Source organism: Pararge aegeria, chromosome 9 (assembly GCF_905163445.1).
Source record: "Pararge aegeria chromosome 9, ilParAegt1.1, whole genome shotgun sequence".
NCBI classification, from domain to species: domain Eukaryota; kingdom Metazoa; phylum Arthropoda; class Insecta; order Lepidoptera; family Nymphalidae; genus Pararge; species Pararge aegeria.
This window is the reverse complement of record NC_053188.1, coordinates 10,019,125-10,035,000: the sequence shown is the minus strand read 5'-3', so window position 1 is coordinate 10,035,000 and position 15,876 is coordinate 10,019,125. Positions and strand designations below refer to the sequence as shown.

The 15,876-nt window shown below is 35.0% G+C and overlaps 1 protein-coding gene across 1 annotated transcript in view; it reads left to right on the top strand.

Moving 5' to 3' along the window:
• The first annotated feature begins 6,531 nt into the window (after positions 1 to 6,531).
• The window catches only part of LOC120626370 (tiggy-winkle hedgehog protein), a 48,266-nt gene continuing 38,921 nt past the window's right edge, over positions 6,532 to 15,876 (top strand). The window contains exon 1 of the mRNA XM_039893876.1: positions 6,532 to 6,852. Within this exon, the coding sequence (XP_039749810.1) occupies positions 6,577 to 6,852 (276 nt within the window). The 5' untranslated portion in view covers positions 6,532 to 6,576. The remainder of the gene's footprint in view (positions 6,853 to 15,876) is intronic.

The window sequence follows — 15,876 nt, the reverse complement described above, 5'->3', positions numbered from 1 at the left end:
GCAAAGCGGACCTCCTTAAGCGGACCACACACATCGAGGCACGCGCTTCGAATGCTGCCGTCTTTTTATTCTTGCCACCCGAACAGCTATCGTATTCGCTCGGCATTCATCGGCACCCGATCGGAAGGCTTCTACGCCGACATATTAAACGTCTGCTTGCGCCTGCGCCTCTTTCAAGTTAGGAACTTGAATTTAACTTTAATAAGATTCCAATTTGTCAATTACAGAGCAAAGTGTGAGTAAACTGGTTTGACTTGTATCTCACAAGTGTGATGCATTTAAAAAGGATTTAAATAAAGTATTGTTGTTAGTTAGCTACCTACTTATATTATCATGTCATCTAAAAAGTTCTATTTAGTATCGAGATTCTTAATTAGATTTGTTATTTTTTGCTGATTCTGGCTTCTTTATCTGCTATTCTAAAATTATGTGTTTGTTTTCCGCGCTGAAAACTATCCTTTGCCAAATTTTATATAAAATGTGTTGAGTTGTTCTGTGAAAAGGTGCCAGCCAAACAGAGTTACTTTCGAATTTATAATCTATAAGAACATCTATAATATTTGCACCTTCTATATATATACGTCTACGTCTCTACGTCTCTGCGGTTAGGGTCAGAAGTCTTTAGCCAGATTCATAAAAAAAACATAGTATTAATAGAGCTTCAAAACACTGCAGCGGTTTCGCATCCACGATACGGCATTAGGTATGCGAGGAATTTCGATGATGTGAATCGAGTTTGTGGTTCAAGAAACCTCTGTGTGGAAATAAAACGAATTCTTGCTTAGCTGTTTTTGGGTAGCTAATTTACTATGCACAAAAATTTAGTAATAAACCTATGTGTCAGTGGTAATCTTTCTTGAAAAATGCAATGACGCCTTTCGGTGTCAAAAATTACGTATCATCTATGTTTTTTTGTATGTTCGAAGTAGAGAGCTTTATGGTAAAACAAACAATTTAAAACACTACAAAGCGGGCGTATTAGCTCTGCACTCTCCTCCATTAGCCCCCGCCGACAACTCGGCCGGTCCTTTGTCGAAAATATTGTTTGCTTTCTAGCGTACTGGCGGAGGTGCCGACGCGACACTCGCTCACTGGTACAGTTTACTTTGGCTGCCTTTAAGCTGCTTGACGAAACACAAGTGGTATTTAACATGATCGATGACTTAACGAAGCACAGGTATTTCATACTAAAGCGTAATGTTACGTTTGAATAATTTATTTTGAATACAAATTAATGTAAAGGTAGGCAAATATTCGCTCAATGATTAACGAAAAGGCAAATTATGTTTAATCGACTAAGAACGGCGCTATGCAAATCGGTCCAGATATTCATGTCGGAGAAATATGACAGTACAAAAAACCGGCCAAGTATAGTTTAGTTCTATAACTAGTTGGTTACAATTGGTAATTACTGAAAAAATTACTAATTGTTACTCTGATATGGTTCTTTTTACTCTTACAGATCAATTACAAATTGATTGTTTACAATTGTAAACTTCAACCCACTGTAAAAAGAGGTTTATGAATTGCAAGCTGTTTATTGCTAGTCTAGCGGGAAAAAAAACATAAATTAAACAACGTACTGAACTGAAACTGATTTAACAACAATAAAACTCATTTTTCGGTGGAAGTTTATTGACTAATTCAATTATTTAGTAGAAGATAATTCGTTTTTCCACTCATCATATTCATTTTGCAACTTACTAAAAGAGAATACGCGGAATTAAGGCAAACTTATATCTAAGTTATTTAATTTCATACGATATAAATATAATAATGAGGATTAGAATTTCATTTAGATGACGATCCCTCTGTATCATTGTTAGGCACCACGAGTTCGATCTTGGCTTCGACTGGGGCTAGCCTCCAAAGACGTATCGTCAAGCGTTTTACCGTTTAGGTGCCGCCTAGTACTTCAAGGCGGCATTGAAAATGCACTAGCGTCATCAATTACCACCAGTCATAAAATAACCAAAATGGTAACTATTTTTTATTAGATAAATACCCAACGGGACTATTTGCAGTTAATTTTCAGCTAAATCCTATGGCATGGCTTACCACCATGGTGACCATTTTTAATTAACATTAGCATTACATTTCGCGTTGATGAGGGCGCATAGCTCTGAGGACCGATTACAATAATTGAGGTCTCGATGCGACGTTAGGAAGTCAGTCATTACTAGTAAAATTATTAACATGGACAATAAGCCATTCGCCGCTAGGCTCAAGTAGCAGTTAGGGGAAAAAACTAGCTAGGAGAAGATCCTAGACATGAAAACCTAATTTCTACCTCCGTTAACCACTAGACCAATAAGGGTGTTGATTGTCCTTGATTAGTCACGAAGTAAAAATGTATGAAATTACAAGTCAATAAAAAAAAAAATTGTTTACAGAGAGTTCAAAGGAAGTGTTGAAATGATTTAAATTATCTTATCGTTGATTTAGCAACGATAAGTATTGTGCGATGAGCGCAAACATTTTTCACACGCTTTTGTTTGGGCTTGCCTAAATCGGCCTGCTTGAGGTATGTCTACTTCCGAGTATTATCGATAAGGAAGCGTTAAGACTTTATTTCGGTAAAGCTCATTAGTCACACGTCCGGTTTACCAAAAACCGTACGTTTTACTTTGTAAGACGTAGGTTTTTACTAAGATGAGATGTTCTATGGTTGGTATGGTATGGTTACTCGGTATAAGTATGTATATCTAATATCTATATTTTTTTCTCTCCTAGACAGAAAATTTAGAGTTTTATGCAAACGCCCCGTGCCATTTAATTTAGCTGTCCTCATTTTTGCCACCCTTGCAATTTGCACGGCTTGCAACCCTTAGATCGGGGGTTGGCCATGAGCATTTGGCATTATACCTTACCATGTTTTACGATCCCGGGAAGAAGGCAGCTAGCTGTGGCTTCAAGATTGGATAAGTGTCACCGGTGCGTTCTCAGAGGATCCCGGGATCTCCCAACATGCGCTGAAGGTCCAGGTCACCAAGGGCGTTTTATTTGGTTAAAACTCACCCACATAACCCAATCTGGATGTTGGGTATGTTTTAAGGAGATATCTCTCTATTTAATAGTAAAAAACAATACTAGGATATTTTAGTAATAACATACAGGTACTTAGTAGAAAGTTAAAATTAATAACTACTTAATAGCTTTAAGACAACATGATGATCCCTGGAGGTAGTAAATTAAAACGACAATTTCAGTATGCAATATGATCTGATTATGCGATCTTTGATTTTATTGTGTAAACCTCTTTGCTATGCGTACAAATTATCCTAAACAGGCACTCTCTGTTATGTAAATGTGCATATAAATTTCCTTGTAAAGCATTTCTTTTTTTGGGTCAGAATTGAAAGGAAGCTGTTGTTGCGTGAATTAAGAAATGGGTATTTTAACCCGTTTATTTGTTTCATTGTACGGTAAAGATACATTTTGATAATTGAAACACTTGATTTAGGTATTTAATCTACTTTTTGATGTTTTTGATATCTACATAGTAACCATATTATGATCATAAGAAAATTTAAAAAGGACTTATAGTTCATTAAGAGTCATCAAAATCACATCAGACATCTTGTAGGATGTAGAGCTTGGACCCATCACGTTACGCTACTGTAGTTTGATTGGCTTAGGCCATGTACCTACTGAATTTCTGAGAGATGGCCAAGGGGGATAGCTAGAAACCATAATAATCCAAGAAAAAAGTAAAAGATGTAGGTACACAGACTTGGCCAAATGCTGAATTCTACCTTGAACTTCGTCTGTGCCTATGAGATTGGATTATTATCGTGTCTTAGCAAATTCTTACCTACCTACGAATGAGATGAATTTTCGTAACCTCGTTGAAATTATCGTATTTTAGGTAAATTTACGTAAGTGATTTGGAAATTAATTCACAATATATACCATATATACCTATACATATCTATCTATTACATTGATTTTGAATAAAACATATTAGGTAGGTATGACCGTCGTTTTACATGACCTCATTCTAACAATAAATCGTTAGTGGTTTTACTTTGCTGACGTCCTCAACTATTCTAATAGATCATAATCACAGAATTAAGAGCATACAGAATCCTCATTCGGCCATTATTACATGCAGAGCATTGTGTCCCAAAACAGAGAAGACGCGACGTCCCGAGCACGTCTCGCTTCACACCCGCGGAATGTTGCTAACTTTCAAACTTTTCCCATTTGCCTCATTTTATGGTAAACGTTTAAAACATTGGAGGTTAATAATAATAACTACTAATAATTACTTTCAACTGCTAAATGAATGAAGTGACTAACCGCCTGTTCGAAAAACACTACTAAAGTTAAGTTGTTTTTAATGCTTAAATATTAGTCGTGTACATTCTGTATGTTTTTAACCCTGTGATCATAACTTGGGTATTAATTTTTTTTTAAGCAGACGAAGTTCATCGGTTTTCATCGTTAGAGAGGGATATGCTTGTTAACTGCACATGGGACACGCAGGATAAGTATACGAACGAAGGGCAATATCGTGAAAACATCAAGGAAACTGCTGGACATAGGTGGTGTATGAACAGCCTTAAAGTAGGTATGGCAATTGCTTTTACAATTATATTGCTTTTTTAATCGATTTTCATGGGTTTTTCCTGTAGATAAATTAAAAAAGTCAATACATATATGTAGTATGTATGTAGTAATTAGTATGTCTTTGATCACGAACCGTTTCAGAGAAATAGTCTATAATAATATATTTTTGATGTTATAATTGTCCCGCCGTGACTAATATCAAAAAACCAAGCAAAAACCAAATTCCCTCAAAATCTGCGCAATAGTTTAATAGATCATGAACAGCGAGACAGTCAGTAGTGTGTATATAAAAATCGTGTGGAAAAATACCAAAAATGTTAAAATATTTTGAACAGTAGATATATTTAAACTGAACCCTACTCATTTGAACTTCAATAGGAGAAAAGTTGTCTTAGGGCTTAAACATATAAAACTACATGATTCATATTTAAAAGAGTATTTCTAAGGAGTTTATTTAAACCATCAATTAATCTTACCCTATATAGACCATCATCCCCTATTTTATATCCTACACAGTTTTAGTAGTTAATTAAATACCCCTTGTATTTAATTAACTAAAACTGTTACTCTAAAATGTCAATTTTAATATCTGTCACTTTAAGAACAGAGATTTCATCAGCCTAATTTACGTCTCACTACCGACGGCAACGGCTCTCGTAGAGATATATTGAGCTAAGACCCACCATACTGCTTCAGTCCGCAGTGCTATGACGCAAAATCTACTATTTTTCCGAAATAAAATTTAAAATATAGATAGTTCAAGTAATTTTCTCTGATTATTACAACTATTTGCTTCATTATTTTTTTTATTTCAATATAAGTTACCGCTTGTAAAATTTTTTTTGCCCCTATTCTAAGGAGATGCAAAAAAAAATTGAAAGCACATTGAAATCTAGGGAAATACCCCTGTTCAAACATACCGAAAAAGTTTTTCAGATGACTGAACTTACTAGCTTAGCATATAACAAATTAAGTATAAACGAAATGAAATGCATTGAATTTGTAAAATTGGTGAAGATTAGATTTAGCTTTACGTACATCTATACTTACGAGTATAAAATGATAAATCCTTTACACAGTTTTATGTAAAACTATGAAAAAGAGTAGCATTTTAGTCCCTTTCATTTGCTTCGTGGGGGCAACAGCACGACGTACCTACTTCAAAATAATTATTATTATTCTATCTAAGATTGTTTCGATTCAATGACAGTTACAGAAGTCACCTGAATTTTTATAATGGAACTCATAATAAAATTCAGTTTACTTAAACATGATTACAAAAAATATTCAAATAGAACTAGGTGACTATATATCTCATTTTTATCTAGATATCATTTTTATTATTATTGATGGAAAAACTACATCTAAGAGATTAAAATAAAACATTTTTAGCAAGTAATTATTCGTATGTATGCGCAGGACCTGCATTAAATATTATGCACCGTCTGCAGTCCGTTTACCTCTTGTTTTCCTAAAGCAGAGATCGCTACTAAGCGATAAGGCCGCCTTTTGTATTCTACTTCTGTTTCTGTTCTTAATTTTCTTGAATCTGTAGTGGTGTGCAAAAAAGAGTTAAATAAATTACTTTTAATTAAACCAAAAATGGTTTAGTCAAATTAATATTTTTCCTATCGCGCAACCTGAGTTGTTAACCCCAGCATTTCATACTAAACTCCACTCGTGCTAGTACCTTTTCACCCACTGCTCACATCCCATCATATACTTTAGACATACAGTGACATCTAGATGCATATATTGTATATAAAAGAAATAAGTGGGATTATGTGCGAATCGCAAAGCAGTGGAGTTCGAGTAGCCGTCTTAGGAACTGCGGCTATTGCGAACAGATCGGCCGACGGCGACGACGACGGCGATGGCCGACGACAAGGGATGCAAGCCCGGTGCCCGCTGCGGTGGTGGACGTTGGGGCCCAGCTCTCAGTGTCGCTCAAATCGCGGCGCGCGGTGGTCGTGCGTCGAGCGCGCGTGAAGTGATGTCTGAAAGATGAGGCTGCCGCTGGTGCTACTGTGGCTGGGAGCGGCGGCGGCTTGCGGCCCGGGCCGCGGCTTCACCCGCCGCCACGGACCGCGCCGCATCACCCCTCTCGTCTTCAACCAGCACGACCCTAACATCAGTGAAAATTCCAAGTCCGCCAGTGGCCCTCCGGAGGGCCGCATCACGAGGGAAGATGACAAGTTCAAAGACTTAGTGCCCAATTATAATCCGGACATTGATTTTAAGGATGATGAGGGCACTGGTGCCGACCGCCTCATGACACAGGTGAGAGCTTTTAGTTATAGGTATGCAATCATTTATTATTCGAAGGTATATTTTACAAGTGTGAATAAAGTAATTCATTCCGCATTCGTCCCATTTCTTTTATTTATCAATAAGTCTAATTATTGAGAGTTTGAATCGAAACAATAGATTTCATGAAGCGTTCTTCTTTTGTTTTGAAAACAGCTCCTCAGTGTGCGGGTAGGGACAATCGCCGGTGTAAATATTACCGGCAGTGGAACAATGGGCACAAATTGCGGGCGTTACGGTAGCTTCGTAGCGAGTGTTACGATTGTAGCTGCAGTGCAATTACACAGGCTTTGACAAACAATATTTTGTCTGTGTAACTAATTGATGAATGATGAATTCTTTTCAATTTTGATGCCAGTTCTGCTAAATATATGACAGTCATAAAATTGATGTTGAAGGTATTCAGCGTCATGCGTTGCCATTCACGACGTTTTGTTAACGTGTAAACAGATTTACGGGTAACTTTTTGTTGTTATCTCATTGTATCGGTAAATTTTGGTTTAGAACACTTATTATTTTTCGGACTTTGTCCTGCAAACAATTACTATTTTAAATATAACATATTTAAAACAATCCGTATTGCTACTGCTTAAGGCTTTTTTTAAATACATTAACCACTTTGTAGCTTTAAGATTTATGTTTATTTAGAATTCATATTGTGTGCAACGATGGAGCTGACATATATGTAACCTATAAAAGTCCCTTAAATAAATAGATTAAAAAAAAAACTTTGTAGCTGTATAAAATGTGTTATTATAAGTATACTTTTAAAAATTTTTGTATATCTTTATTTAAAAAAAAATAATTTAACGTTTTACTATTTTCAACTTTTGAAATTCATATACTTAATATCTTTGTAATTTTATTTACGGATTATAACAATGCACCATGTAGTGTTATAGTCGAAGGTTGGAAAGTATTATTTCGTCATCGGTTTTCTTTAAGGTGTAGGTAAATCAAATTAGCGCTATTAGGTAGACCTACGCGTGTGCACCCTTACGTCACCCTTTATTTTCGTTAAAGTAGGTACTTTAGGGTTGGCAGAGGCCAAATATTTACGGGTTACATGTTTTTCTGGATGCTATGAGAATCGTGTCAGGTGTTTCCTACCCGTAACGGAGATTCTCCCAATAATTGACGCTACTTTATACAATGTTTTAAAATAAAATGTCATTTCATGCCATTAAGCCATAAGAAATTACACAAAGCAATCTTAGAAGGAACACAATTTTAAATTTAACACTTTTGGCTGCGGTAACTTTAATAGAAGAGAACGTTTATTTCCTAATAACTTAATCATAATTATATCTTTTAATATAATATTAACTATCGAAGCTGGGGCGCCGGGCGGCCAGCTTCGCATGGGTGCAATGAAAATACTAATGTGGGGCAGTTTGAATAATGCAATCACGTAGTAGATACATAAATTTAATCTATATCGTAAGGTTTAGTAAGCGTTTACTACGTAAGCGCACAAAAAATGTTTTTTTCTTGGCTATTATCTACTGCTATAGGCATGTTTTCTTCATATACACATGACTCCCTCTTGAATCAATCTGAATCCTGAAAACTATCAAAAACCGTTTAGTGGTTTTAAAGATTTAAGCGTACAAACAGAGCAGGAGTGGCTTTATTTTATACTATGTAAAGATGATTCTATTCAAACTCTGGTTATCCGATATTACTTTCAAATATATATCTTAATAGTATAACAACAATTATAAACATATATCTCAGGAGTATTTTAATAAAAAATAACTCCTAAGTATCTAATAGATAATAATAAAAGATATGATTGAATTATTAGATTATAATTAAAGAAATTTATGATTTAAATTGTTAGAGTACAGAATTTTGTGAACCTACTTAATATTTCATTTGTAGCCGTCGGCAGTAGGTACCATACCATTTTATACTCGTGTGCATAAGGACTTTTCAATTCCTAAAATACCTACTGCCTTTTATTTATTTATATTTTTTCCTGCCTATTCTAAAGCTTCTTTGATTTACCTTATATTTATTACATATTCAAAAAGTGAATACCGTTCAAGCCGACAAATATATACCTACACCTATACCTAGTTTTTAAGATTAGGTACTCGGTCCGAAAAAATAACGCTGGAGTTTATTGTTTTAGCGGAGTATGTGGAGTATGTATGGCAGCTAAATCGGTTAATACGCACGTAATATAATTCTTGTCGACTTCAGGCGGCCTCGCTCTAATGGCTCGACAAACATCGGCCATGTTGACAAACAAACAAACATTCGCCATCGGCGTCCATAATATTTCCTGTAGGATGTAGGTCATGTACTGCGTAATACAATCTATATACCTACCTACACACATACATACTAGAGTTTTTTGTCGCACCACTCATAACCGAAAAACTTCTATTTTAAACATTTTTTTTTATCTGATGCTCGTCATGCTCTGAATTCATTGAATGTCCAACTTTTGATATTAAGAAGTTCCAGTTCTAACCTCTGTCACCTTATCAACCAAACCACTTTCTATATCATAATAACACAAAATAATAATTACAAAAGAGGACCAAACCAAACTAATTTGTACATTTTTTGCTTGTTCGGAGAAAAAAGTGTCTAATAATTTAATAACCTACACAAGGGGTTCTGCTATTAAAATTATTAAAAGTATAAACGGTTGCACTTCTAAGATATCTAAAATTCCATATGCCCTAAAGTTTTTGATCAGAATTTTTTGAAAACTAACCTTTACTTAACATATCTATAAATAGAAACAGCATTAAATATATACATGCTAGCTGTTGCCAACGACTTCGTCTGCGTTTGTTTTTGTTTTTTGATGTGGCATTAAATTTAGTTGTAGATCTAAAAATATTTAAAGTATTCAGTATTGCAAAGCCTTAAATGGGGGGTTTGTTGCTGTCCGCTGATGAGTTCTGTCCTCTATCTTGTTTGGGCAAAATTAATCACATATTATAAGCTCTATAGTACAAAAATAATTATTTAAATCGGTTATAATTTGTCGGAGTTATGGTGTAAAATCGTCAAACACTCATCCCCTCTCCCAAAGGAACCGGGCTTAATGTCGGGATAAAAAGTATTCTATATTACTTTTAACACTTCCAAGAATATGTGTACAAAGTTTCATGAGGATTGGTTGAGTAGTTTTTGCGTGAAAGCGTAACAAACAAACTTACATTGACATTTATAATATTAGTAGGGATTACACATAACTTTTCTAAAACACTTAATTATTTTATCCAAGTCACATTATTCTATGCACAGGCAAAGAATATAACTAATTATATGCATAAGAATATGTAAACCACGGGTGTATAGGTATACTAATATGAGGAAACTGCACCGATACTAAATTAAAGGTGACATGTTTATCGAAGCCAGTGTTTCAGATGCTTGTCGGGTGCAGTGTCATTCTATCCGAACCATTGATGTTGATATCAGTCAAATTGATTTAGCGTATATAAGACAAGGTGTTTACATTCCAGATCATAACTCAATACTTTGACACCAATCGACAGTTCTTTGAAAAACCATACCGGTGCCAACTAAACGAAATTACCAATTTGCTGTCCCATTGTTCAAGGATGCCTATGCTCGTCTCGTCTTTTGCAAATAATGACATAAGCGTATGTACCGTTTGTACAGCAAATATTATATTAGCCTAATGTGCTTATGCATGGAGTCCAGATACGTTTTCACAATAATAAATAATGGTTAAAGGCAGACAATTTAATGCACGTGTGTGCGTAGAGAAGAGGAAAGGCACCGGGCCGGCGCGAATCCGCCGACGGTTATGTTATGTGCTCACGGGCCGCAGCCAGCACATAGCCTGAGTCGAGCTAAGCAGCCTTGCATTCGTAAAAATCTTCAAACCGGTTCGATGTGCCTCCATTACTTTCTTTCTGCCTCCATCGTGCCTCCCATTTAACTCGGGCCCACTTTTTATCAGGAATCGGTATCTTCCTCTAATAGTATTATTTATTTCTCATGAATAAGAGGGAGTATAAGTAAAGTTAATGCATACGGATGCGGTTCTTTACATAACGTATGCTTGGGAGATAAAATAAGTTGCATTCTTGAACATTTGTACGGCAGCTACTGACTATAAATGATCACTGTATCCCTATATAGTAAAAAGTAAAGCCATTCTGTTTGTTTCAATCTGAACGTTTTTCTTATAATGTGAAAAAAAGTGTTTATTGGAACCCACTTGAGAAGTTATCAAATATATATATAAAAAAAACCATACCGCATCAATCATTGAGTACAAACTTAATATAAAACTGATTAAAATGAAAAGAGAACTTGTATGCAAACTGTAGCAGGTCTTAACCATATACAAAGAAAACATTACTAACTGGTAGTTTAAATAGCTGTATATGGTTAAAACTTAGGCTTTGCTTCTTCTTGTTCGCTTACCATATGGTTATACTCGTATTTCTCATTGTAGACAAACATAAATATAAAAACAATGACGTTGGAAGGTTACAAGGGGGATTTTCATTTGGAAAACATCTTAGCCATCGATTTGTTGGCTTGCTGTGCAAACCACAAAATAGACTGCGCAACCACATCGCTTGAGCTTCTCAGATTCCAATTGGAATTACTTATGATGGTATGTAGATTTTTATTTAATATTTTATATTCTTGAATGCGAATAAGCCTGAAGCGAGAGGAGGTCGGGGAGCGGGGGTTGAGGGACATAAATATCTTGGTGATTTATGGCCGAGGCGGTCGCGGGATAGGTCAGCATTATTCAATTTCGTATTTGAGGCTCGAATTACAATGAGCTTTTACTGCAGCGCGCGCGCAGATAATAAGATGCTGCGACTGCCACACTGAGTTTTGTGTTATCTAAATTTGTTTTTTTTGTGTCATCTAAGGCTTAGCTTATGTTTGTTATTCATGTAAAGATAGTCGTTCTTTTTTAATTATTGTTTTATAGTGATCTCAATAAAACTTTATGGCGAGTGCAAACATAATTTAATCATATAAATACTTTGATTTATAAGATAAAATCGTTTTAAAGTCACTTAATTATAGTTTGTTTATATGTTTATTTTACTTTATGAACCGATACGCTAAAGTGGTTTAATTTGTTAGCAGCAAAGACACCGCCTTCTAAATTAGATACTTTTCGGCTTATTAGCGCAGGATAAAAAACGGAACGAGCCTCGATCGCTTTGTGAATAATTGACCATAATCAAATTAATCCTAAAATCCTACGGTGGGTTTACAGCGCTGTAAAATGTAATAAAGACCTCTTAACAACCTTATAATATCATTGCGTGTTTACTATGTCTATCTTACTGTCTATACCAACACGATGGCCTTAGAACATATCTGTTATCAATGCTTTAAGTTTTACTTAATTATATGTTGATGAACTAGAACTGACAGTCCAAATGATTGTATATTTTTTTTTTAATATTTAGCTTTTCCAAATCTAACAGTTTGAAAACTGTTTCTGAGTATTGATGAGCTCGTACTTTTGGTTACTAAAAGTATAAACACCACTTTCGTATTTTTTATTTTGTTATATGGAAGCCAACCTTAAATTTTAAATTTATTTTAATTAAAGTAAATAATATGAAAAATCTGGCTCGTTGGTCTAGTGGTTAGCATGTTCAACTACGGTTCACCAGGTCCTGGGTTTGATTAAAGAATTTGCGGTACCATTAGGAAGTTGGTGGTGTTAGCTCCCGTGCCTCGGAGAGCATTTAAAGCCGTCAGTCGAGGTTATTATCACTTAATTGTTGTATTAGTCGTTAAATCCCACTAAGCATCGGATCAGTGTGGTGGGTCTATGCTCTAAAACCGTCTTTCCACGGAGAGGTGAGGTATGTGCCCAGTAGTGGAACATAATAGGCTGCGGATGATGAAAATGAATAATACAACTCAATATTCTGTGAATAAAAGATTTTAAACTAAAATTTTCGTGGTTATCAACATTTCTTAAATGTGAGTCCCGTCGTGACCACGATCCTTGGGTCTGGGTCGAACGAACTGGGTCGAAATATCGACAAATCCAAAAATATTATCGTGGTATTAACGTTGAACTATATTCTGTGAATATTTCAAGCGTCTACTTGTTCCCGTTATCAATCAAGCAAGAACGAGAACAAAGTTCGCGTTTTTTGCATGCGAGCCCCCTTAAATATTTATTTTATTCTGTTCTTAAATATTAATTTTATTTAATGTTATAGCGCAACAGAAGTTTAGTATCTCTAAAAATGTTGCCTATCTAAATAACTGGTGACAGACGAACACTCAGACAGAAGGACAGACAGACGAACAGATGCACAGCGGAGTCTTAGTAATAGGTTCCCGGTTTAACCTTTGGGTAGGTACGGAAACATAAAAAACCTACACACAACAAACTACAACCTACCTCACATGGTTGCCCACTCGCATAACTGCAATCACTTTCTTCATACACAAAAGATTGTAAAGCTTTCCTCGTTTTATTTCACTTGTGATGTAACTACGACCCTCGCTCGCAATATCATTTTACTGCGTCTCAATCAGCTGATGCACTAATGCATGGTAAGCATCTATCCACTTACCAAGGTGACGAAATTACGCTAGGCAATTCAAACAACAATCGGAATTATGTTAGTTTACATTAACCCTATGTTTATAGCTGTCAATCGTCAGTATGCAAGCCCTATGTTTGCAAGCAAACGCAAGAAACACTTGTTCAAATACAAGCCAAACTGTTCATGTGATAGGTCTTTGAACCTCGTTCGTGTTTGCGGTTTGTTTTATATAGTTGCTTCTTAAGGTGGCGATAAATTAACGATTTGCATCTTCGGCGAACGTAAACAGTTGTGATTGATGTAGGTATGGACACAAGTGTGTCATTCTCCTGAAAATAAGTTGTTCCGAATTCTTCTGCCATAGAATAGGCAGTGCATATTGTCTAATAATATCAAGAAATAATTCGATTTCAAAAATGATGATCAAATACAGATACAGCCCAGCACAGTTGATACCTAATAAGGCAAAATTATTTTGCATAAGCTCTAATTTTGTAATAGATATACATACTAGACATACCTTCTTTAACAAATAAACCCTATAAATATTCCGCCTTGAGCCGTAGTAGGTACTATTGTCTATTCTGTTATTATAATATTGAAAGGAACAAATGTAATAAGTATTTTACTTTTTTTACGCTATAACATCTAATAAATAATTCTTCTGTACGTGTATCTGTCACCTAATATAAATATTTACACAATATGCATACTGACTATCGTAGGTAGATTAATGAAAAAATGTCGTTAGTGATGTGTAAGGTATTTAATCGCAAAAGGCAGGTCTTTTGTTTAATTGTGCCGAGTCCCGAGGTTTGTTTAAATGATTCCCGCAAATATTTGTCGTGTTACAGCTGTTGACGCTTATCTCTTTCTTATCTGTCAAATTACCGCAGTCAATGCTAAGAGGCACGGGCCACTAAAGGACTAGAAAGTCAAACAGTGATTGTGTCTTGTTGAAAATAAACAAACACCTTAAAGTTATACGTACAATTAATACAACCTTATGTCCCACTGACAGCTGTCATCCTTGCCTATGAATGAACTGCTGCAAGTTCTGCTTTTACACGGATCCTACACATTCTCATAGTAAAGTATGATAGTTAAGTGTAGTGCAAATACTATGAAAATAACCTAAAAAAATTGTTTAACAAAACAGGGTTAGTTGTTAGTTATAAACACATTGGTATTTGTTTAATGGTTGGTTTAACTATGTATCACTAAATTAGTTGGATTCGGGGTTGGAACAATAATTTTTGTCGAAATTGTAGGTTCACACCTTCGTCGTAGTATAATTATTATTTTTTTAAGCCCTACAGTCCACCAATTCGCATTGGGGCATCGTGGAATCTGTATTTCTAATTCTATCTATCTATATTCTAAATCTTTCTCTCCTATGAGAGCGGAGGCCTTCAGTAAAACAGTTTCCCGCTCCCAAAAAAAAAACCTATTTTCGTCTTCAGAATACATTTACGGTGTAGTAGGTACAGTGTTTGAATCATACATACATACTCGTACATACGTTCGCAGTTATAATATTACATTGTTTTTTTTCATTAACTAATAAAATATAACCTATGTAAAATATTGCATTGTAAAAATATTATTAAAATAAATATTAAAATAGAATCGATAGTTTATTTACATAAGTTAATAGTTATGATTACGGATATCTTTAGAGGCGATCGTAAATTTGAGAGATCGTAGTTTGTATGATGATGCTCACTAAATAGGGCACAACAACAAATAGGTAATTGCGATATTTATGTTATTTCTGATATGAGGAAGTACTGTTTCATAATATTTGATCTTACGTACGTATGAGATTTAGTTATCTTCTTCGAAGAATGGAAGAATTGGGGCACAGCTTAAGGCTCAAAATTTTTGCAGATGTATATATCAATAAATAGCTACTTCCTTCATTATAAAATACATACAATTTTGGTTCTTACGATGTAAATGTTTGTGATTAATAAAAATCTATATAAAATTAAAGACAATAAATTAAATATTACGTAAGTGCCTAGATAGTGTGTTTGGAAAATCGACGTAAAAACTTTCTTAAAGACACAAGAGGCGATAAAATCAGGCTGGACTATACTCTGGCGTGTCGATCGGCACTTAAATCTTACACCCAATAAAAGTGCACCTTTTCACGGCACAGACCTGTAATTGGTCGTAGTGCTTTCGATTATGCTTGCAATGCAAGCGATCAGTGTCGATGTATTTTTACGATTCTCATTGGACCTGCTTAATGACGTGTGACGTTTTGAACCAAGAACAACGAGCTTGTAATTGGATTTTAACAACGTAGAAAATTTACAAACTCATATATTGTACCTACTTGTGCCTGATGTAAAATATTTGAGGATGGAACTATAATATATATAATATAATATTAAACAAATTATATACAGTAGTCTGCGTATAATTTCTAATAAGTAATCAAATC